This window comes from Syngnathoides biaculeatus, chromosome 7 (assembly GCF_019802595.1).
Source record: "Syngnathoides biaculeatus isolate LvHL_M chromosome 7, ASM1980259v1, whole genome shotgun sequence".
Classification (NCBI taxonomy): Eukaryota; Metazoa; Chordata; class Actinopteri; order Syngnathiformes; family Syngnathidae; genus Syngnathoides; species Syngnathoides biaculeatus.
The window spans coordinates 15,775,210-15,798,905 of NC_084646.1; the positions used below are offsets into that span (position 1 = coordinate 15,775,210).

General features: G+C 42.1%; 1 protein-coding gene across 2 annotated transcripts; it reads right to left on the reverse strand.

The window, feature by feature from the left end:
* Positions 1–3,527: 3,527 nt before the first annotated feature.
* On the reverse strand, positions 3,528–23,405 carry pla2g4ab (phospholipase A2, group IVAb (cytosolic, calcium-dependent)). 2 transcript variants are annotated; one of them, XM_061824966.1, is made up of 19 exons: positions 23,075–23,405; positions 20,292–20,391; positions 18,790–18,871; positions 18,362–18,510; positions 18,009–18,122; positions 17,850–17,887; positions 17,461–17,605; positions 16,082–16,218; positions 15,672–15,894; positions 15,470–15,584; positions 13,705–13,842; positions 13,530–13,619; positions 11,531–11,596; positions 10,686–10,816; positions 10,486–10,597; positions 9,239–9,423; positions 8,848–9,037; positions 7,068–7,225; positions 3,528–5,296 (listed from the first exon to the last, which is right to left on the reverse strand). In XM_061824966.1, the coding sequence occupies exons 2-19, from the start codon at positions 20,307–20,309 to the stop codon at positions 5,141–5,143; spliced, it is 2,247 nt and encodes a 748-aa protein (XP_061680950.1). In that variant the 5' UTR covers positions 20,310–20,391; positions 23,075–23,405; the 3' UTR covers positions 3,528–5,140. The 2 variants fall into 2 exon arrangements, with proteins under 2 accessions (XP_061680950.1, XP_061680951.1); XM_061824967.1 differs by lacking the exons at positions 20,292–20,391; positions 23,075–23,405 and having other exon boundaries at positions 18,792–18,871.
* Positions 23,406–23,696: the final 291 nt, after the last annotated feature.

Here is a 23,696-nt window from a genome sequence, read left to right on the forward strand (position 1 = left end):
ATGTTTTTGAGATGTGGGAGCAAACCGGAGTGCCCAAAGGGAACCCACGCAGGCGCGGGGAGAACATGCAAATTCCACACAGGCGGGGCCGGGATCGAACCCGGGTCCTCAGAACTGCGAGGTAAACGCTTTACCAGCTGATCCATTGTGCCGCCTCGTTATAACATTTATAATGACTAATTAAATGAAAGACATCAAATTTGAATGCAAAATAATATGATGTTTGTCTGTTATCCCCGCGCCTACGTGGGTTTTCTCAGCGTACTCCAGTTTCTTACCACATTCAAAAAAACATGCATTGTAAGTTGATTGTAGACTTTAAATTGCCTCATAGGTGTAAATGGTGTGCAAGGGAGCCCTGCCATTGGCTGGCGACCACTTCACTCGTGAGGATAAGCACTGCGGAAAATGAAGTCACGGATGCAATTGTCGCACTGTTTTTTGTTTTTTTATTATTCAGTTTCTTTTTCCACCCTGCAAGTCTCACATTATGAGTTAGAGTGGTTACGATGTTGAGTGAATATTGCCCCAAATGAGACTGCGTTGAGACTTACAATTAAACTTACACTACTTGATGTGCTATGAAGCGGGTTTTTTTTTTAAACTTGGATGAGTGAAATGGAAAATACTTTTAAGACTCCCACACATGTTCGTGGGGCCTTGGAGAAACAGCTGGTGGTGAAAATGTATCTGCCATGATGTAAATGGATGATCTATACATCCTTTAGGCTTGGTAAATTTCCACACGGAATTGACGTCCGCAGTGTGTGTGTGTGTGTGTGGTGTGTGTGTGACATGCTGATTCATGGCCCGCTCCAACGGGTGGAAATATTTATTTTTCTGGCTGCAGGTGGGTGGTCGGCGGTGATTCCTGAAAGCTCCACGTCATCACGGATTTTAGGATTTTCCTGCTCTGAGTGAAAGTACGCGTTTACCAGAGGAGGAAGTGAGGGCGGGGGGAAATTTCCATGTTGAACTTCAACGCGGTGAACTTTCAAAGACTCTCGAGAAGGATCTGCCAGAAAACTAAAACACCAAAATTCCCACATCCCCCAAAGCTATCCTTTTTTTTAAAACCGGGATTCTTTTGCCGTTGTTATGACAACAAGTGATTTGACTTCTTTCCGCTTGTCCCGTTCGGGGTCACAACAGGCTCATATTGTTCATATTTGTTTGGCGCAGTTTTTACGCCGGATGCCCTGCGTGGCAAGCGAGAATTCTACCACTGAACCAACAATGCCTGTTTTGACAACAGGTACTGAAGCTAAATCGGTTCTGTTTTGTATGTTTGTTCTTCGCTGCCTTTTTCTCCTCCGTCTAGACTGTCGGCCTCCTGCCGCAGGGTAATCAAAATTAATATTGCATGCGCTCTACTGTTTGCAACTGTTGCACTCAAATCACTTTCAACACACACACAAGCAGTATTTGGTGTGTTCATAGCAGGGACACGCACACCCACTCATCCAGCGTTGCGTGCACGGGTCATGAGTGTGTTCACTGAGGGCATTTAGGAGTGCCCCAGCCCATCAGTGTTATGCGCGTGACTCAGCACATCAAACGCGGAGGAAACAGGCACCTACATGACCTTCACGTGCCAGGCCCCGGCCGGAGGAATGCATTACGCCCGCCGTTTCCTCTCGTGTAAGGTGCACGGCATGCAAATGAGGCGACGAGTGAAGAGTTAAAAGACGCCGGCGTCCGCAAGGCATTTGTCAAGCCTTACAGATGCTCTCCGTGCAACAGAAGAAGAAGTATCTTAAGCACATAATTGGCTTTTTCCACACGAGGAGCGTTCGGCTCATTAAATTGGGTAATGTGAGAACTTGGCGTGTGTTGTGTGGGAAAAGGGCTCGGAGACATTGGCGGAAGTGACTGGGATTTGGGATTTTGCACACCACTGGCATGAACTGAAATCATATTTTTGGACTTTTTATTAGTTGTATCGATTCTGATATGTCATTCCAGTTTGAATTTCATCATAATAATCAAGATGTTTCTGTGACAGTGCAAACAGTAGTCAACAATAATTCCACTGGGACATTTTTTGAAACTGAAGTGACAGGACTTAACGGTAAGAAACTGATAAATATAAATCTGATGATGACTGCTCCAGGATTATTTGGAATTAACAATGTCCCGCCACTAATGAGATGTACTTTTGGAAGTGGCCCGCGGGCTGCTCGTGTTCATTTGGATCGACTTTGTGCCCTCGGGCAGCATGTCGATGGAAGGAATTCTCAACAGGGCCCGGGATTTGCCCAGCTGCTCTCGCTGGGAAAAAGTTCATGATGAAATTCCTTCTTCCTGTGTTTTTCTTTTTTTTTTTTTTTTTTTATGTTCAATGGTGATCTTGTTTCCATATAAGAATCCGAATACACTCAACTTGCCTTCAGAGTACTTATTAATTGCAAATGTTTTGGTGGGGTCGAAGCTTACTCCCGTGGGATCCGGAAGCCCAGTTAACGTCCATTCCAAATCGCAGTTCCTGTAGCCTCAGCATCTCCTTATCAATTTGGTTCTCGCCTCCTGCCAGCCTGAATGTTATCAGTATGTGTGTGGTACGTGTGTGTGGGCAGATGTGTTTCTTCATCACAGCGTGGCCAGTTTGAACAAACAAAAGCGAGGGTGTGTACTTCCCCGCGTCCAGTAAGCAGCAGCATTGAAAAACATCTTATATTGGTACCATCTTCAATATAGCCTTTCTGTTATGATACAACATACAAGGCTCAGATGGTAAAGCGTTGGCCTCACAGTTCTGAGGTCCCGGGTTCGATCCCGGTCCCGTCTGTGTGGAGTTTGCATGTTTTCCCCATGCCTGCGTAGGTTTTCTCTGGTTTCCTCCCACATCCCAAAAACATGCAACATTAATTGGACACTCTAAATTGCCCCAAGGTGTGATTGTGAGTGCAACTGTTTGTCTCCATCTGCCTTGCCCTTGGCTGGCGACCAGTTCAGGGTGTAACTTGCCTCCTGCCCGTTGACAGCTCGGATAGGCTCCAGCACTCCCTGCGACCCTCGTGAGGATAAGCGGCTAAGAAAATGGATGGATGGATATAATAGACTCACGTCTGTATGTCAACATTGTGCAGGCAATACATTATGTATTTATAACATTTTTTTTCTCAGGGAGGAAGTACGTTTCCCATTTGGGTTTTGAGCAAAAAAATGCTTTCCATTGGAATGCAATAGTGGAGGATGCTGTACAATATGACAAATATATTTATATTGTTTACATAAATACACAATGGTCAGCATGTGATACGTGAGTTTGACCACTTTGTATATTTTTTGCTCCAAATGTGTGATTTATTCGTTTTTTTATATTGGTAGTGGAATCACAACCGGTTAGTGTTTGCCTCACAGTTGTGAGGACCGCCTGTGTGGAATTTGCCTTTTCTCTGGACTTTGCTGTTGTGACATGACTTTCCCCATTGCTGTCTCATAGTTCACACAAAATGCCTTATTTAGGAAGGCTGTTGCTAATATGAAATCACAGCAAAGATTTTTTCAACAACAAACATTACACGGTATTTTAAATGCATTTATTTAATTTGTTCCTTTAAACAATTGTCCTTCGGCAACTATACCACAGTAGATGGTATTCTGTATGCCTTACACTTCAACATAAAGGTGTTTGAATGTCTGTGACAATTTATGAACACAAATGTGTAACATCACAGTCATTAAGAAATTCTAATCATTTGACCTATTGATAACATGTGATTATTGCAGCCTAGTAATACACCGTTGACACAGATTTGAGGATGAATTGTGCCACAGGAACTCTAAAATATTAGTAATAATATTAACAATAACCATGGTTACAAGTAAAAACCTCTGGCCTGTCCACATTTCATCAAACAGCGCTACACACTCATTTCCATTTACCACACAATGAATTCATCAACACAATACATCAAAATTTGAAATACAGCTAACATAAAAAGTGAGAAACAGCACAATTAGCAAACCATTTGCTAACAATGTTTTTTTTCTTCTTTTATGGCTACCATTGAAAACAGAAACATGAGTACAATAGTGGTCGGAACCATTTCAGTGTAAAATTCCACTGCGGTGTGCGTGTACCCTTTGAGCCTCTGCAGGTGGAGGTGTAACCTGTCAAATTCCGGCCTTCCACAGCTGGGGGTGTAGTGTGTAAAATTCCACTGAAGTAGAGCTATCGTTTTCTGATGCTATCTCACAACCCGACCTTCCCTTCATCTGACCTGAGCGCCATGTTGAGGAGCGCTAAAACCCGGTCAGGTGCCGGGAGCTTGAGGAAATGGCCACCGGATGACAAACTTGGGGCTTTATCTCAAAAGTGGCCTGAAACAACACAGTCAGGATATTAAACACACCTTTAATCGCAATGGCGAGAGAAGCAGTGAGGCTGTTTCTATGGTATCAGGTGTTGTTTTTTTTTGTATAATGGCTGCTTTATTATGAGGCACTCCCTGCTCCCTCCCTCCCTGTAGGTGAGTAAACAGCATTGAAATGTTTGCGGGGTAGCACTCGCTGTGTTTAGAAGTTACCATCAAACAAATGATGACAAGCTTCTCGGATGATTTCAGTCGGGTTTACGTGTTTAGACGAGTCATTCCTCCGGAAAAAAAAAATAATAATGTTGCGTATTGTTAAGGCACAAAGAAGATGGAAGGAAGTTCAACCAACAAATTGATATAGCACAAGGCTCCGAGGCAAATTTAATATCATATGTTGGAGGCAAGATGTGGAAGTACTTTACCCCAGGAAGCAGTAAGGTATAAAAGCATTGATATGTGACTTAGCTGTTTCTTAAAAAAAAAAAAAAAAATAGAATACCAACAACTTGTTGCACACAGAGTACAAGCGTTGACATCCAGTCTTAGCCAGGAGTAAACAAAACATCAGCTGCTTCCGATCCGCGAACAGTTTTCCCAGTGTGCAAATGAAGTCAGGTGAAAAAAATGTCAGTGTGTTTCCGAGGCTTTCAGCGGCAAACGTCACAGTTCTTGACTAAACCCCATTCGGGTCCGATTCAGCAACAGCATCAAAGCACGACATACAAAGTCATCGGCGGTTTCCAAAAAGAAAATGCCCATCTCGAAACGGAATCATATCGTGAATCCAAAGTCTCCATCTTGTCGCAGGCTCCTGGTCCTTACTGGTTGTTTTCATGGTGAGTCCAGGGTTTGCCATGAAGATTCCTTTTGAGGAACCTCTTCTTGGGTATATCACTGAGGGAGAAGGTCGACGTGCGGTTTGAAGGATTCTCCTTCCGAGACACGATGCAGTCTTTAATGGCATCTTTAATGACCTACAAGAGGCAAGCAAGTGCAGGGATTAGCACCAACAAATAGTACCTGATTCACAATGGTAATAATACATTTATTATCAGCAATTCTGTTCTGAATTCCGTTTGAAATAAACAAACAAAAAAATGTATTCTATTTTGTGAATTGAATGACAGCACAACTGCAGTATCATTGATCAATGTTCATTTCGAGACTTTGCAATACAAAACAAAAGCAAAGGAAAGCAAAGCAAATTTATTTGTGTAGTGCATTTCATACACGAGGTAACTCAATGTGCTTTACATGCTTAAAGGCATTTGAAAACAAAGAGATAAAACATTTAAAACAGGATAAAAACAATAAAAATGACAAACAATGTTACAAAAAGACAATTAAAACCGCATCCAGTGCAAGCAATATGATCAAAAAGTGGATATATTCTAAAAAGCATGAGAAAAAAAGAAGAGTTTTCAACCTGGATTTAAAAACATTCGCACTTGGGGTTGACCTCACCTCTGTTGCCAACTTAGGTAATAATAGCTAAATGCTGCTTCACCATGTTTGCTTTGGACTCTGCGCTCCACTATTTGACCTGAGTCAGTCGATCTCAGCGCTCTACTGTGTTTGTATTCCGTACGCGTTTCTTTCGTGTATTCAGGCAAACGTCGTTTAGTCTCTGACGACCGGTACGTCTTTGTCACATTTTCAGCAGATGTAGGCTCTCAAAGCGATGAAAGGATAGTTTGTTTACATTCAACCTTTTATTTACCAGTGGTGCAGCCCACCCGAGTGACATCATGCACGCTACGACGGCGAGATTACAATTTCAGCGAGCCATCACACTCATACTAGTCAGTGGAGACGAATGGGGTCCATATAATAATAATAATTTATGTTATATGTTCAATTCTTATTATGTACACCATTTTGACATCATCTTTTTCACCTCCGATAGCAAGATTTATCAGAACTGGATGTAGCAGAAATGAAGATGTTGAGGTTCTCACTCGGAGTGAGCAGGTTGGATAGGATTAGAAATGAGCTCATTAGTGGGACAGCCAAAGTTGGATGTTTTGGAGACAAGATTCGAGAGAGCAGACTTCGATGGTTTGGACATGTTCAGAGGCAACAGAGTGAGTATATTGGTGGAAGGGTGCTGAGAATGGAGCTGCCAGGCAAAAGAGTGAGAGCAAGACCAAAGAAAAGGTTGATGGATGTGGTGAGTGAGGACATGAGGACACTGGGTGTTTGAGAGGAAGATGCAGCAAATAGGCTAAGATGGAAAAAGATGACACGCTGTGGCGACCCCGAACGGGACAAGCCGAAAGGAAAAGAAGAAGAAGAAGTTCTCAAACATTTTTTATTATCACCGAGGCTCAAATGTCAAGGCCACATAAAAACTGTAGAGGACGCATGGGAATAAGAAATGATGAATCCCAAATGTTGCCTTAAAGCGGGAGGCGTGGAGGGATTTGGAAGTGATCTGTCGGGCCATTGCGTCACATCTGCCTCCACACTCAGCCCGGAGGTGACTCAGTTACAGTCAGTGAAAGTCAGGCTTCCCTTTCATAGTGATGCACCTGATTAAACTTGTACTATAAGAGTAGAAAGTTTTAATGTTGCACAATAATATGATGGTGACAATTGTACAGTGGCAATCCAAATATGCAAAACATTCCCAATGACCACAGTGAATGAAGAATCCTCAGAAATTTTGTCATGGATCTCGTTGCAATCGCAGCCGTTTAAATAAAAATACATTTAGATTTACAAGCCAGGAAAAGCCGAACTGACCTCCAAGTTGTTGAGGGTGTTGAACTCCATGAGGTCGTGGAGTCGAGTGTAAGCCTCGTTGGAGTACTGGAAATTGAAGGTAGAGAACGGCGACTCGGGGTCGTCAAAGATGTCAAAGTCTGCCAATTCCTTCTCTTTCTCAGTCCCTCTGGGAACACCTTCCATCATATGATCAGAACGGGTACATCATCAATAACTTTATCAACCTAAACTTCATGAACCAGATCATTCCAGAATTACTTTTATTTTGTCTTTATTTTGTTAAAAACACATTTTAATGTAATGCAGTGCACAATAACGATCATATTGTTAAAGGAGAAATCCACTGGTTTGCATTAACAATGTATCCAATAGGTCATGTAATATGTACTCTATTTTGACAATGTGATGTTAAATCCTCTCTCATTTAAAAGTGTTTTGAGAAGAGTTTTATCGACAATTACGAGTTTTCAGGGGCCATTTTCGCGAGTCACATGACCTACGTGCGCGCATGTGAGAAATCAAAACTCATTGTTTTCATAAAAGCAGAATTTGGGACACTGGTCTTATGTCGGACGGATGTCATTACACGGCAGCTGAAGGTTTTTCCATGGATCAATTTTCTATAGCAGTTGTTCTGATTAGGGCTGCGCATGAGCAGGAGCCTGTAGAATCTAACCTTGGCCGAGAGGCTTGTAGCACCCTGGACCGGTTCCGAACCAGTCGGCGGGCCCATCGAGAACAGCCATGCACACTCACATTTGTAACCAATGTCAATTTAGAATCTTAATTTGGGAATGTGGGAGGAAGTCTTCGTACACGAAGAGAACCCACATGAGATCCCAGAACCGGGTGCATAAGTGTGACCGTGGGTTTGGATGGTTCTTTGTCTGTCCGTACCCAGGCATTAACCGGACAAAGCTTATCCCACTTCACCCTGGTCAATTGTAAAGAGTGCAATGAGTGGGAATTGATCCTCAACCCGTTTCCCAAAAGTCAGCTTTCTAAACCTCGACCCTAACAATGGCCCAGTTACTTCGTATTGCTGCCATCATAAGATAAATGCCTAACTTGCATCCATGTGTAAAACAAATTTACACGTGACGCATCGGCTGCACACAGAATTGTCAGACAAAAAAGCAACATGCAGGAAAAAGTTGTCATTTGGAAAAGTGAAGCAACCAATAGGAAAACTGATTCAACATTCAGTCTGGATTACGTTGCAAACTGGAAGTCCATTTATGGACTTTGTTGACAGTCAAAAAAAAAAAAAAAAAAGGAACCTCCATAAACAGAGTGCGGAAGTATGTGGGCACGCACAGCTGACCGAACGAAAAGAGGCACTGGAGAGAGGATGAGATGGAGATGAGGTGCGAGGATGACTTTGTGAGGATGGCCAGCGATAGACGGCATGTTTACTCATAACTCTCCCACTGCACTGACAGATTCCCTACCGGCACCTGGCTCCTCAAGGAACCATCCTTCTCACAAACAGCTCGTAAAACACACACACACGGACCGCCGCTCTGTGTCCGCATGGGATTCCAGACTCCAAAATGTATGTTGTTTTAAAGATACATCATTTCCATTAATAACCACAGCAACCTTAAGCACACACATTAAGTCGTGAGCAATGGGGCGCAACGGGCAAGAAATAATTATCTGCCGTCTAGAATTATCGCGTAACTTCAAGGAAGACATGCCTCATGCGCCTTTACGGTAAAATGGCATCAAGGCGTACTGTTGGAATGTTTTTCCTTGCACATATCCTGTGGAAAACTCACCATATGCACACACTTACCAGGGGCTTTGAATTGCCTGAAGTTGATATTGACCAGGACAAAGTGGATGACAGTGGGGCAGTTCTTTTCGCCTTTTTTGGGTTTGAACACGTAGCATTCCTTGAGGCCCTCTCGGTCGAAGACTTTTGGATCGATTTTCGGGAATGGAAGCTTGTTCATACGCGCCCACTTTTCGGCCAACAGGAGCTCCTGGTGTGAACATTTACAAATGGTGAATGGGGTCATGTATAGGGGTGCCACGGCGCTTTCATTAAATTTAAAATGTAAAAGAATATTTGAAAAGGCAAAGACATAACGCAATCCATGGTGTCCCAAGCTGTACTCTATTTGCCTAAATGTAGCGTGACATCCCTTAGTACAAATCTATCTCGACACAATGTGGAGTCGGACCTTAAACGGGGGGCTGGAGTCGCTTGGGCGTGCGGAGAAATCAAAGGAGATGATGAGGTCGACGCCACGTTGGGGCCGCAGGATGAGAGGATAGGGGAGGTTGTAGGTTAGGCCGCTGTCCACCACGTGGATCTTCTTACTCTTCACGTCCAGAGGCTCGTAGATACGGTCAAACTCATCTGGGTCTAAGAAGGTAAAAAATAAGGCAAACAAGACTGACATAAATTTGTTGGTATGGGAACACTTTTCAAACAACACAACAAGGACTTTATTAAACAGTGACAGTTGTAATCTAATATGTCCCTTCGTTCTTACTTTAAATCTTTAAATCAAGACTATCTAAAATTTTTTCATTATAAATATGAAGGTTGCAAAGGCTTTGTTAATATCCTTGACCTTATGTTAATTCAACATCTATCTATTTTCTTCATCACTTATGCTCACGAGGGTCGCTGTTGTGCTGGTGCTGCGTTTGATCATTGATACCTTTTATGTGCTGACTTGACTTTCAATGCCTTTTTTGCTGCTTTCTTTCTTCACGTGTTCAATACTTTTTCCCTCTGTCATCTCACGCTATTACGCAACTTCATTTCTGAGTTCATTTGTTCTACTTTCTCCATATGTATGGATTATTGGAATATAGATTAAATATAAAGAGTGCAGTAACACAAATCGGACTTGCAAAAGTGGCATAATCAAAATATGGGAATAAGATGACCCAAAACTTAATTGTAGCGTGCATCCACCTGGTCATTAAAATATCGTAATTTCCGGCCTATAAGCCGCGACTTTTTTCCCACGCTTTCAACCCTGCGGTTTATGCGGTGATACGGCTACTTTGCGCATTTTTTTCTAACGGCTGCAAGGGGACACTCGAGCGGAAAAGGTAAGAGTGAGACCGGTGGAATATATGTGCCGAAGAAGTGACTTTAATCGGTCCGGCCCTGTTAGCGCTGTGCTAGGGTGTTACTGCCGTGTGTCAGTGATTTTTACCAGAATGTTTTTTTTAAACCGGCCCTGTTAGCGTGGCTATAGGGTTAGCGCTTCCGTTAAACTCTCTGTGTACCGTCTTTCTTTGTAAATATCTCGTGTTTCAATGTCGGTTTCAATGTGGACACTTGTGGCTTTTACACGGCTGCGGCCTATGTATGTACCAAATGGTATTTCCTTTATACATGTATTGGGTGAGGCTTATAACCAGGTGCCCTCTATAGGCAGAGAATTACGGTATGTCTTGTTGTTGTTACCTGTGACAGCGTCTACCTCCTCCTCCGGCGTAGGTGCAGAGTAGATGACTCCGCTGACAGGAGAGAAAGGGATGCTGGTGTTCAGGTTCAGGCCCAACATGAAGTTATGCACCTGGTCAAGTGGGCGGGGAAGCCAAGATTCATGCACACATCAATAGAGGCCTTCTGATGATGACCTTTTGCGATGTGATTTTGGTCACCTTGCCTGCGCGGCCTTCCCTGGTGTTGAACAATGCCGAGTCACTGAAAAGCGAAGTGAACATCCTTTGAACCCAGCTGGCCTGAGCAGTGCGATGATACTCGTCCTCTGCCTCTTGGTTCTCTGTGCCAGCTGAACACAAGTATGTTTGAAAAAAAAAGACAATTTAGCTTGCAGATACAAATGAGCCATCATTGAAAGTACACTGACGTCATAGCTTGAACATGTTGTGACTTTGCTTTCAGCCTAGTCAGTATGAGTTTTTTAAAAATTTCCCTGGCTTCATAAGAGAAGAAAAAAAAACATGAGATTGCAGAGTGCAGCAATGCGGAGTCACCTCTGTAGCAATACCTGACAAATGAGGAAGTTTGTTTGGGTGCTCACTCTTTTCAAATACTCTAGATCTGGCTATTATCTAAATAGATAGATAAGGAGGGAAATGTTTTTTCATTGGCTTTCTCCAAACGTTATAACGTGTCTTGTGCAAGCATTTCAAGATGATGAAGTGTTCCTGTTTAAATGCTTTTCTGCAATTTAGAGAACAAAGCACGATGTTCAGTGTTTTGTAATAGGTACTTTTGGAGCAAATGTTAAGTAGTTTTCATTCGTATTTCCCTTCCCCTATCCCCTTATTCATTATTCACCCAACATTTTTCAAGTGTCATGGCAAACACATCATTACAGAGGGAACATTGATGATCCTCTGGACTTTGGCCTTTACGTGCAATAGATGCAAATGGAAAATGTTCCGCAGATATGAAAAGCAAATGGTCACAATTTCCATTTTGCTACAAATATATGGCTTAATAAGTTAACGGATTCTGAGCCACAAAAGTTGAACCTCACCTTTGCGGGGTTCATCCTCGTTGTCCATACTGTCTTCTCCCACGATGTGTTGTGGCTTAATCTGTTCTGTAAAATAAGACATGAAATATTTAATGGAGTGGAATTGGAAGTGTTACTGGAAAGGATAAACACACAATACTCTTTTCCAAGGAAAAAAAAATGGACTGCAGCAATTCTGTGCATTTGGCAGTCACAATCACAAGCGTCTAATCGGTAGATCAGCTTCATATCTGCATGAGCATCAGGTTTCCAGCCTTTTTTTTGCAAGTGCAAACCTTTGAAAATCAGCTCCATAGTGTTCCCATCAAAGCTGTGCCCAAAGGAGTTGGTATTCCTCTCACAATTCTTCATAACGACAAAAATAGCCCAGGGGGCAAGAAATATAATACAAGTGACAAACAAATGCATTATTGAACAGGATGGGGGCGTTACCACGTTTGGCACATTCAGTGCATTGTGCCTGTGCGTGAAAAGGTCATCCTAAGCAAACGCGTTAGAACTAAACAAACAGCAGAAAATTCCACGGAAGATGATACTTAAAAGCTGTTGTGGGAACAAGAAAGACTCACACTACACAAATGCGCACACACACTGAATGGCCCTGCTACATTACAGTTTAATGTGAGCATGTAGACCTCTTTTTAACAATCATTGTATATTTTCAAAACATTGATTCACAGGAAATAGCATTGCATTTTGCATAGATACAGTCTAGTGAAAAAAATTTTGGCCCCTCCCTGATTTTAGAATTTTTTGGAATATTTGTCAAACTTTTGTTTCACTACAGCTCATCAAGCCAATTTAATATCTCATAGAGACCACTCAAGTAAACCCATAATGCGGTTTCTAAATGATTTTAACTATTGACAGAAAAAAAACAAAATTCTATCCCTACGGGGGAAAAAAATTGCCACCTTGTTAAACCAGGAGTTTAATTTGTTGACTCAAAAAATAAATTGCTTATGTAGGCTGCATGATGTCAAAAAAAAAAACATCTCACGCCACAATCCAAAGAAATTCAAGTACAAATCAGCAAAAAAAAGTGATGGAAATGTATCAGTCTGGAAAATATTACAAAGCCATATCCAAGGCTTTGGGAGTCCAGTGAACCACAGTCTGTGCGTCCACAAATGGAGAAAACTGGGAATAGTGGTGAACCTTTCCAGGAGTGCTCAGACAACCAAAATTACTCCAAGAGTGCAACAGTGACTCAGGCAGGAGGACACAAAAGTAGCCAGAATGATATTCAATGAACAGCAATTCTTATTGAACTCCTCTAAGATCAGTAGTGTTCATGACTCAACCATAATAAAGGCACTGCGGAAAAATGGGAGCGTTCCTAAAACCACTTCTGACAGAAAGCTTGGGTTACATATCCTGAGACACATTTTGATTAGACTCAAGACTTCTGGAGGAATATCCTGAACTGATGAGACAAAAGTTAAATGCCCTGGAAGGTGAGTGGGCACTACATCTGCTGTAAAAGAACAGTATTTGAACATCATGCCGACAGTCAAACATGGTACTGGCAAGTGGGAAGGTTTGGGGATGATTGACTTCTTCAGAACCGGTGATTAATGCAACAATGAATGCTATCTACCAGAAAATCGTGTGGGCGAATGCCCGGCCATCACTTTGTGCCATCGAGTTCAAGCGCTCTTGGTTTATGCAGCAAGAAAACAACCCGAAACATTCCAGGAAGTCCAGCTCAGAATGGCTAAAAAAACATGTTCAGTCATGGGTGGTTGGAGGCAACGTAGGGCAAAAGGTGAACTACACCTTCTATTAGTCGACAATCCATCACAGAGCAAACGGTCACACTACAGTCACATTCATACCGTCACTGAGTGGGAACTTAACATGGAAGTCAGCCGAATTTACCACCACACCAAAAGTGACTATTCACAGCATCCTGCAGTGTAATTATCACGTACCAAACCCAGAATCCAAATCCATTTCCAATATAAGTACTAAGCACGATGAAAGAAGAAGTGCTTACCTAACTCCTCTTCCATGGTGGAGCCTCCGGTTGTGTTTTTCACCCCAAGTACTCTGTTGAAAAGAATGGAGAAGGCGCTGCCCCACACACCTGCCACAGCCCAAACGCAGACACAGTATACTCAATACACGTATTTTTAATTTCACTTGTAATGGGCGGCATAGTCGCTCCTCACCCATTAGAAAGTGAAGAGGGTTTTCTTTGTATTTCTTGACGACTGTTCCCATGAAGAATTTGCTTCCAAACAGGCCGGGTGTCATGAAGGTGCCGTACTTAGCCATTCCAATTTCATACGGGCTGAACTCTACCCAGTCTGCAAGGGAAATCTCAACGTAAGATCACATGACTCGGACGACCATATCACGACAGGCTTTTGTTTTATTTTCAAATTTGAAGACATTTCTAAAAGGTAATAGAAAATAAGGTGTGAAAAATCTCTGGACTTATTCTAGTCTCAGGTCAGCACCAAGATATGCTTAACAACTTTGCACAAATCAGGCTTTAAACTTGATTATTGTTAAGGGCCACCAATATTTTATCCATGCGATACCTGTGCACCTCCCCCCTACCACCACCGCCCTACCCCCGCCGGGGGTAACAACGTAAAGGTGGATGCCCTACCTTTCAATCCATCAATTCAACTATAAAAAAAGCTTTGAACAAATTAAAATTACAGTATTTAATTCACACGCCTAATAATTATTTCATTAACTAATCGGAACGACAGGAATTGGAAAAAAATGTATTGAGGACGCCATTTCAAAGAACTTATCATGCACTTTAAATGAGCTGTAAATATAATACGAAAAGCTGCTTGACTTAATGGCACATATTCTCTGATATTGCCGTTTGCTCGCTATCACTGTGTGATAAATGTTGCCTACTCAACATCCATTGCAGCCCGGCCATCCCGGAATTGGGATTCACGATTTTCCGCGGTGTAAGACTTGAATTGTTGTATGCTGGACCTGATTCACGAGGCACCCGTAATTTCCATGCATCCATCCAGGCATTCATGCATTCGACTAATCCTGTTCAGGCTCAAAACTGAGCTGGAGCTTCTCAGATGACTGTGGGCAAAAGGAAGCGTACACCTCTGACTGGCCGCGGGTCAACGACAGAGCACGTACAGAAAAGAATCTTCAATGAACCTATTATGCGTGTTTGTGCAATGTGGGAGGAAGCCACAAAGGCAGTTGTTTCAAAATGGTTTTGTCCTCCGGCTTCCTCCCACATTACATAATCATGTCTGTAAGGGTAATTAAAAGAATAAATGGTCTACAGGTGCGAAAGGTTGTTTGTCAACTGATTATGTGTCTTGTGGCTGGCAAGCGACCAATTAAGGGTGTACAGTAGCTCACCACATACCCGAAGTCAGATGAGCGAGGCTCCAGCTCGTCCATGAACCTCAATAGGATGAATGTTAGAATCTAGACGGCCGTTGTTCATTTTCCCCACAGTTGATCAAGGAATTTTGGTCAAAATCAGGTAGCACTGTTTTTCGGGGGGCGGGGGGGCTTAGTGTCTGATGTTTGTCTATTTAATACAACAAGGAGGTTGAAATGGGCCTCAGGGCCAACAAAGAGCATAGACCCATACAGACACGATAAAAGTAGCTTGTCATCACGACATTTGTTCAGGCTTGTATGACATATTGTACATGGAAGAGCAACAAACACTCCGGGCATATCACCAAAAATAGACACACAAATGCACGCAAACATTCACTCGCACTATTATTATACCAATTATTGCTGTAGAAAAGTCCCAATACTCAAGATAGCTTTTGACACCAAGGTATTTCCTAGGACAAGATTCAGTGTCAAGACGAGAGTCGAGACAAAATACAAAATGCGTACTTGTCACGCTTTGAAAGAAAATTGTTTGAAGGTCCCGATTTAAGTTTGATAATGAGATTATGAGAGCGGGCAAATAGTTACCTGCAAACATGAGCTCAGAAACATCTGGCTTGACATGCAGACACGTAAAGAGGGGAAGAGGACTTTGCGCCTGGTTTATTTTCTCCTGAATGTCACTTAGCTTGATGTCCATCCTCTAAGGAGAATCAAAAGATTGACTAATGTAGTTGAACTCATATTACAGAAAAGGAATTCCAATGAAGATGTTTCATGCAGCCCTTACCGCGGGTATGAGTGTTTCTCCTATAAGCATACCGAAAACATCAGTAAAGGTAACTGGCTGTCCGGAGGCCTTCTTGGTCCACAGCGCTTGGATGTAATTGGTAATATGTTGGGGCAGGAGGAGCCTCAAAGGATTACTGCTGACTCTGTTCATGAGTTCCTTGTTGATCTCTTTCGGGCCCTTGTTTGGAAACTCAGGGTGCGAGTAGAGGGTGGACATGTACCTAGAGACCCAAATCGAGAGGATTGAGTAATGGAGCACTTTAGTATAGAACATATCTAAGCACGGCAGTGCGGTAACAAATGTTCCATATACCGATACCGATATGCGGACCAGAGATTCGGGACTACTGATATGATGGTCTGGACAGGAGTATGAAAGAAGGGAGTATTAAAAAAAGGAGTACCCACCAGGTGGATCCGGAGAGACCGGCAATATAGGTGGCACAGTCGAAGACTCCAGACTCAAACAGGGCCTTCATCACACCCGAGTAGCCCACCATGGCACGAAAGCCACCGCCTGAACCCGCGATAGCGATAACTGGTACCTGTCTCAGACACAAGAGTAACGTTATCATTAGTGGAAGCGTGTTTAATCATTTTGCTTATGAGGCTCCCGCTATCTTATCCTTCCGTCTTCAAACTTCTCTTCGCTCCCTCCGCCACCTAAACATCATGTAAGTGACTTCTGATATATGTATTCCACAATTTCCTCATGGTAAATGGTTGCTTCCTGTGTCAGTGTGTGGTTAAGTCATAAGCAGATGTTTAAATATTCACACATCATTCCAAGAAAGCCAAGAAACAAGATGTCACATTGTGACACTGGCAAGTTATCTAATTTCTCAAGAACTTCCTGTACATGATGAACATGACAAAGCCTGGCTGCAGATTACAAATAGCCTCAAGGGCATCAGGCAAAATCCCCACCAATGAAGAAAATGAAACTTTGTACAAGGAACAGGAACAGAATGTTGAACACTTTCTGTCAGTCGTATTTTGATAGGAGAACTAGCAATTAAATCCAAGCAGGCTTTGCTTTGGCTTTCAGGCAAGCCCCACAATGATAATACATGCACCTCTTGGTAAGTTCCAGCCTATATGTGATTCCACATATACAGGTCAAAACAGAAAACTGCTTATTTCCAGTACATTTCAAAATATATACAGTATATGTGGTCCTAGTTCTAGAAAATGTATGACATCAAGATTGATGGCTACAGCTGCAGTTTTATTGAACAGGTATGGAGACCCACAGAACTGATTCTGATTCTGTAATGTTTTGTTCCCTTTTCCAAACAGTCAAGTTATTGATATTCTCGTTTTGAACCGCAATGAATATTAGTCCACATCTGAAGTGTGGGGTTACCTCAGGTTTTTATAGAGTTGAAGACACAAGAAACTAGGGGAGGCTGACTATTGCATCGCATGCTTGTGCCTGGGCCAAAAAGGGTTTAAGCATTCCTCGGACTGCTCGTGAGAAGCAATTTGAGCATACCGTAGCTTTGGGCTCGGCAGTTTTACTTTCTACACCAAATGCTGACTCTCTCCAACAAATCAAGGAACAAGTGTGCAGTACAGTTTATCTATCTCTCTGGGGGAGTCTTTAGTACGTCTAGATTACTTCCTTGCGCATCCCCTTATTCTTTCAATTCTCCCTTTGCAGATGTCATCACACCACAAACAGGTGTTACAGGTTCAAATACTTATTGATGTGTTCTTCAAGGGACTAAAAAAAAGAAAAAAAACTTTTTGAGCTTTTTCTGAAAACATTGCACACACACGCCCACCTCTTCTGGCGAGCTGGGAAGGAATCGAGGTTTCTCCATGTTTAGTAGCTTCTTGATGCCCAGCATCACTCTGTCCCTCCGGCTGTGCCGGAACTCTTTCTCATTGTCGCACAGTGCCAGGCTGAAGCGTAGATCCAACTTAGTGCTGGAGGCACAGAGACGACCATTTAAGTCAGGTGGGACAAAAGAGGATGTGGTGGTGAGAAAAATATGTCATTGTCTGGACCTCTATTCCTTTACCTTTACAAAATTGTGAAATGACTGGGACCACAAATTAATTCAAGGAAGTGAACTATGATTGTAAGTAAATCCCAGGAATGATCCTGTCTCTATTTAGTCATTCTCTCATGGGTAAAAATATTTGCACATGCTTATTCTGAGTAACATACCATATCTCCAGGAACATCTCTAAGTAGACCTTGGTTGCCTAGCAAAACAATGACGAGGGACATTCGATACACGTGAATTTCATTTTCATCAACTTTTTACACGGAAATGTTGCAGAGAATTACAAAGTTTAAAGTGTTTGTTTAATGTGTATGCCTCACTTTGCCAATGAGGAAGGTCTCCTTCTTTTTGTGGCCCACTTTGAGGTTGGCAATGTCAAAGGAAGCCGTCCCAAGGGTCTCGTCCATCACGTAATTGGCATCCATTAATGTTACCTGAGTATGAACAACATTATATTGACGTGTTTAGGCTCGCCTGTTTTATATCCTGAAACCAGTTTCTAACCAGTCTTGTCCAGAACAAGTATATGTATAAAAGTATACGTTTAAACACCTGCTGATGCAGCATGAACCATGCCGATTGTCATCCTATTCAAATGTACCAATAATGTTTTTTTTCTTTTTTTTTAACAATATTAGCATCAGTGTTTCAGATAAAACAAGAGAAGTCCAACCTCAAGGATGTTCTGCAGGTTGGGGTCTAAAATGAAATGAAACGTCTCGTCCCATTTTGGGTTGATGTTGTTGTCTATGTGTTTGGTCTTCTTCCTGCTTTCTGGCGCTGTCGGGATGAAGAGCTCCACATACGGATCTGGTGTGTCCACTGCACAAACACAATGTCAAATTATAGTTGCAAAAAGTACATTTAATTGCATTCATGAACAAAAACAAAATCTCAAATGTAGGCATGAAAAGGTGAATACTCTTTAAAATTTCTCATTCCTGTTCAATTGTCAAGTTCCTGTTTAAAACATCATGAGTGCACTGAAATGGAAAACTGCTTTACAGCTCATTAGGATGCTCGATGTGCTAAGCGAGTTATATAAGTGAATAAGATTCATTATTAATGTCAGTTTCATGTATGGAGATCAAGCAGGCTCACACAAGTCTCCAAGTGCTCCCTTGGTGACGCTCTCGGCGCAAACGACTGTCACAGTCAGTTTGTGGGAAAATTGTTGTTCCACCTGAAATACAGCAGTAGTCCAGATCATTTTTAATGTCACCACCGCACAAGCGGAAAATCTTCCAAATCAGCTAAGAAAAAAGGATGAAATACTCAGTTAAAAATAATCACAGATAAAAAAAAAACACAACAGTGTGGGTGCTATTCAATGCCTTTCTGCTTTGCACTGATAGGACGTGTCGAATCAAAATGATCAGGGGACGACTTAATTTGGTTTCATACGTCACATTGCAACCATATTCTTGAAGAAAAAGTCCAATGCTTCAATCATAGTGCTTGTGCTCCCAAAAAAACAGGGTTTCTTTAATTTGATATACAGGGCGTCCTCAGTCCACGACTCAGATCCATTGCTTCAGACTTAAGTTGGGTTCCACCATTAAAGTCAGAATTCAATCAAAATACTTTGTATAAACAAATACATTGAAATAAACAAGATGATGTACTTAGCATTACTGCTTAGAGGTGGCTGGAGAAGAAGAACGGGAGGCTGTGATTAGAGATTGGGAAGGAACCTGGTCCTCAACCTTCTCCATCTCGACAAGTATAAAAGAACCTTGTTTTGTGATCATTACATCCGACATACGAACGGAACCCTTCACATGCGCTAAAATACTGGCTTTGTCTTTAATAATTGTCACCATGGTCGGCCAACTGAAGCACTGGTGGTGTTGGTGTTTCTCCTTTGTCCAATCTTTTAAAGATCTTGAGCTTCGTTTCCATAGTAATGGATTTTCAGAAGCATTGCTAAAACACACAGCTTTCTTCTTTGGGGCGATAATGTCTAAAAAGGAGGGCGAAAAATGCCAAGATACTCCCGGCGCACAAACACGGACAAGCATTAGGCAGACAATGGAACGGGGGACTGGCGTTGTAAAGTCGAAACGTCTTAGGTCGAGACCGTCTTTACCCGAGGACTCTCTGTATATATTTAAAAAATGTACCATTAAGCATATTTTTAAAAAGGTGGTGCAACCCTTAACTAATGTTAACGGAAGAATGTGAGATGTGAAGAACATAGCATAGCATTTTTTGATTTTGCATTCATAGCAACAAGCCTTCAAATGTGATTAAATGACCTGTACAATTATTGACTATTTAACCCTGGAACAGATTTGTTCTGGAATAACTGAGGTCAAAGAAAGACGGTATGACCTCGGGGTTTCCACTGGATAAACAAAATAATATCTAGTCTAAAAAGTCTTAAAAACAGCTACAAAGATAAAGTTTATCTGAAATAAAAGGGCCTCTTTTGATAACCATCACAATATTCCTCTTCTGCAGAAACACCCATCATTGAGCCGTTGATTAATCTCGAGCAGAAGTTGTTAAACCTGTCTCAAAAAAATTTCCAGTAAGTGACATATCGGTTTCTCTTTTGCCCAATTTCCTTGGTTGCTGTAGGTGATAGCATTAATACGCACAATTATATTTGACGCCATGATGATGTGTTGGTGGTGGAAGCCTTGATCAAGACTGCAATTCAGGAGTAGAACATCTCAGTCCTCAGTTTACCGGTAGAGCCTGTAAAATTAAACACATCATTTCAAGCCATATTAACGAATGTTTTAATACACACGAGGGCAATTTGACTGTAAGTGCAACACATGGAGTCTGTCTGTGCCCGTGTGGGTTTTCTCTCGGCACTCTGGTTTTCTCACACGTCCACAAAATATGAATATGAGGTTATCTGAAAACTTTAAATTGCCCATAGGTGTGAAGGTGAGTGTGAACGGTTATTTCTTTATATGGATATGGGCTGCAGCACACCTGCAACACTAGTGAGGATAAGTGGGATAGAAAATGGATGGATGGATGGAAATTTCAGTTGACTGCGTGTGTGTGTGCGTGTGTCTGTGTGTGTGTGTCTGCATGTGTGTGTGCGAGTGTTTCCTCATCTTTTCAGAAAAGAGTGCCATAACGGATGAGCCTGGGAGCACGTAGGGAGATTTTGTAGTCATCCAACCTGTCACGTAGTTTGCCTCAGTGGTCCAAATTCTGCAAGTGCCAGCTCATTCTGGCCTCGTTCTGCAGCATACAATGGGCGCATGCATTGCTGTGTGTGCATGTGTGCGTGTGTGTGTGTCTTGGTGAATATAACTCAAAGTTGTCACGATACATTTTCATGCGTGGTGGCCAGAGAGACAACAGGAACCAGCAATGGTGCATGATGAACAATTTTTCCAAAATATTACCCCACTGTTGAACTATTTGGCTTTAAAGTTTATTTTCCTGTCTTGTGAGCTGCAGTCAAATTAGAAACTAAATTTTCAATCTAGGGAATAAATTTAATTCATACTGGTCTTTCATTGTATCACAATAATACTTGAGACAGTGTAAGGCTTCAAAGACTTGCAACATTACTTGATGTTGCGATGTGGCTTTACTTTAGTTAGATTACCGGTAGTTTGCATAGTACATCGATGACATTGTTATGCACTGTATTCGAAAGGATAATATTTGAGATGACTTCATAGTAATATGCTGATCTTGGTATGGTAAAATGTATAGTTCTTATCTGGAAGAATACATCAACCACATAGCCATCCATTTTCTTAGCAAGAGTCACTGATGGTGTAGTGGTACACACGCCTGACTTTGGTGTGGGCTGTGTGGGATGGATTCCTGCTCAGTGATAGTATCGATATCTGCCCTGTGACTGACTGGCGACCAGTTCAGGGTGTAGTCCGCCTATCGCCCGAAGCTCACTGGATGGACTTCAGCTTACCCAAAACCCTTGCGAGGATAAGCGGCTTGGATAATGACATGACATTTTCTTATCCACTTATCCTTAACAGGGTCTCGGGAGTGCTGCAGCCTATCGCAGCTGTTAACGGGCAGGGTACATCCTGAACTAGTTGCCAGCCAATCACAGAGCAGATGGAGACAGACAACAGTCGCACTCACAATCACACCTTGGGGGAATTTAGAGAGTCCAATTAATGTCGTATGTTTTTCGGGATGTAGGAGGTAAAATGGAGTGCCTGGAGAAAACCCACGCAGGCACGGGGAGAACATGCAAACTCCACACAGGTAGCGCTGGGATTTAACCCGGGTCCTCAGAACTGTGAGGCCAACACCCTACGGCTGCTCCACCGTGCTGCATCAACCACAAATGATAATGCATTATTTGTTCTTAGTATTAGAAGTGCATACACACATACATACATACGTACATACTTATTATTAGTATTAAAAGTATGTCTCGTAGTAATCAGTCCTATTTCTACCCCTGGTTCTGCTATCATTATCTATATCGCCCGATTTTTCAACCTCATTCAATACAACCAGTCGAGGCAGATGGCCGCCCCACACCAAATATTGGTTTTATAATAATATAAGTAATATTGGTTTCAACAAGTGAGATTTCTTTTTGTTTGTGAAGGGTTCTTCCTTTCCCAAAAGGTGTGTTTCTTTATTGTTTTTTGTTGTTGTACAAGATAAAGAGTAGACAAGCCGAAAGAAATACATACATTATTATTATCCAGACATCCATTATCCAAGCCACCTATCCTCACAAGGGTCACGGGAGAGCCGGAGCCTATCCCAGCTAGCTTCGGGCGCAAGGCGGACTACACCCTGAACTGGTCGCCAGTCAGTCACAGGGTAGATATGCTGCCTGCGCCAAAGTCAGGCATGTGTACCACTACACCATCAGTGACTGACTTCTATTATTATTGTTATTATTATTATTATTATTATTATCCAAAATAGGAGCTTTTGTTTTTATTTGTCCTGGCATTTCCCATATAGTGCTTGTAGAACTGCTCCGCTCAGGCTTGCTGCAAGCCACTCCAACAGGTTCTGCCTGATTCATTCTCCCTGGACAGATCATAAATTGCAAGACTACTATTTGACATGGATAATCACAAAACGTGAGAGCTGATTTACAAATGTGAAAGCACCACTTAGACGAATTGACAGGTCCAAGAACAACGACGGGCATATTTCCCCCAGTAAAGTCATCCGTCGCGCTCCTTAAGACAGATCGCTACGACAAAAATTGAGTATATTGGCCTGTTTTTTTTTCGTTTTTTTTTTTTTTTTTTTTTTTGTTGTTTTTGTTTTTCAGATAATATCGCCTCTGGTTTCCTCGTCATCTAAAGTTCCGTAAAGCCACAAATGCACTTCTCCCAGTGTGGCAGCGTTTCTTATTCACGCGATCAACCCTTAAAGGCGTGTTTGGAATAAAACAAAGTAGACATACCTCAAAGAAGATAAAATGACTGAACTCCTGGAAAAAAAAAATGTGGCGCCGACGATCGAGAGTATTTCATTCCACCACAGCAGTCGCGGCGGAGGGAGGAGGCGCCTCGCTCGAATCTGTCGTGGAGAAGCCGAGTTTACTTGAATGGAAGCGACACGTAAGCTCCTGTTAATATCACGGAAAACCCTGATAGCAACTTAAGAGAGGCGAGCTTCCTCAATGTGTGAAAAAAAAATGCTGACTTTCTTCAGAGGAAGCTTTGAATAGCGTCGCTCCAATAGCGCACACTGCACCCGTCCGCGTCCACTTGGGGGCGCGACGGATCGCTCCTATGGTTCTAAAACCAGTCACTGCAACACTTGCAGCTCAAATTCCATTGGCTTTCGGCACTTGAGGCAATTATTTGGACTTTTCCTTCAAAGGGTAATTTCTTTTTGAAGAGGTTTTCGCCTATGAAAGTGCAATCACAATTGCCCACATAAACCCTTTGTTTCAAGAACAACAACAAAAAACTGTCAAAAAAATCATACATTTATTTTAAGAAAAATAAATGCCAAAAAAAGGACTTCATCATGATTAGTGTAACAGTATGTTTGTACCTTTTTATTTTTATCTTGTTTCT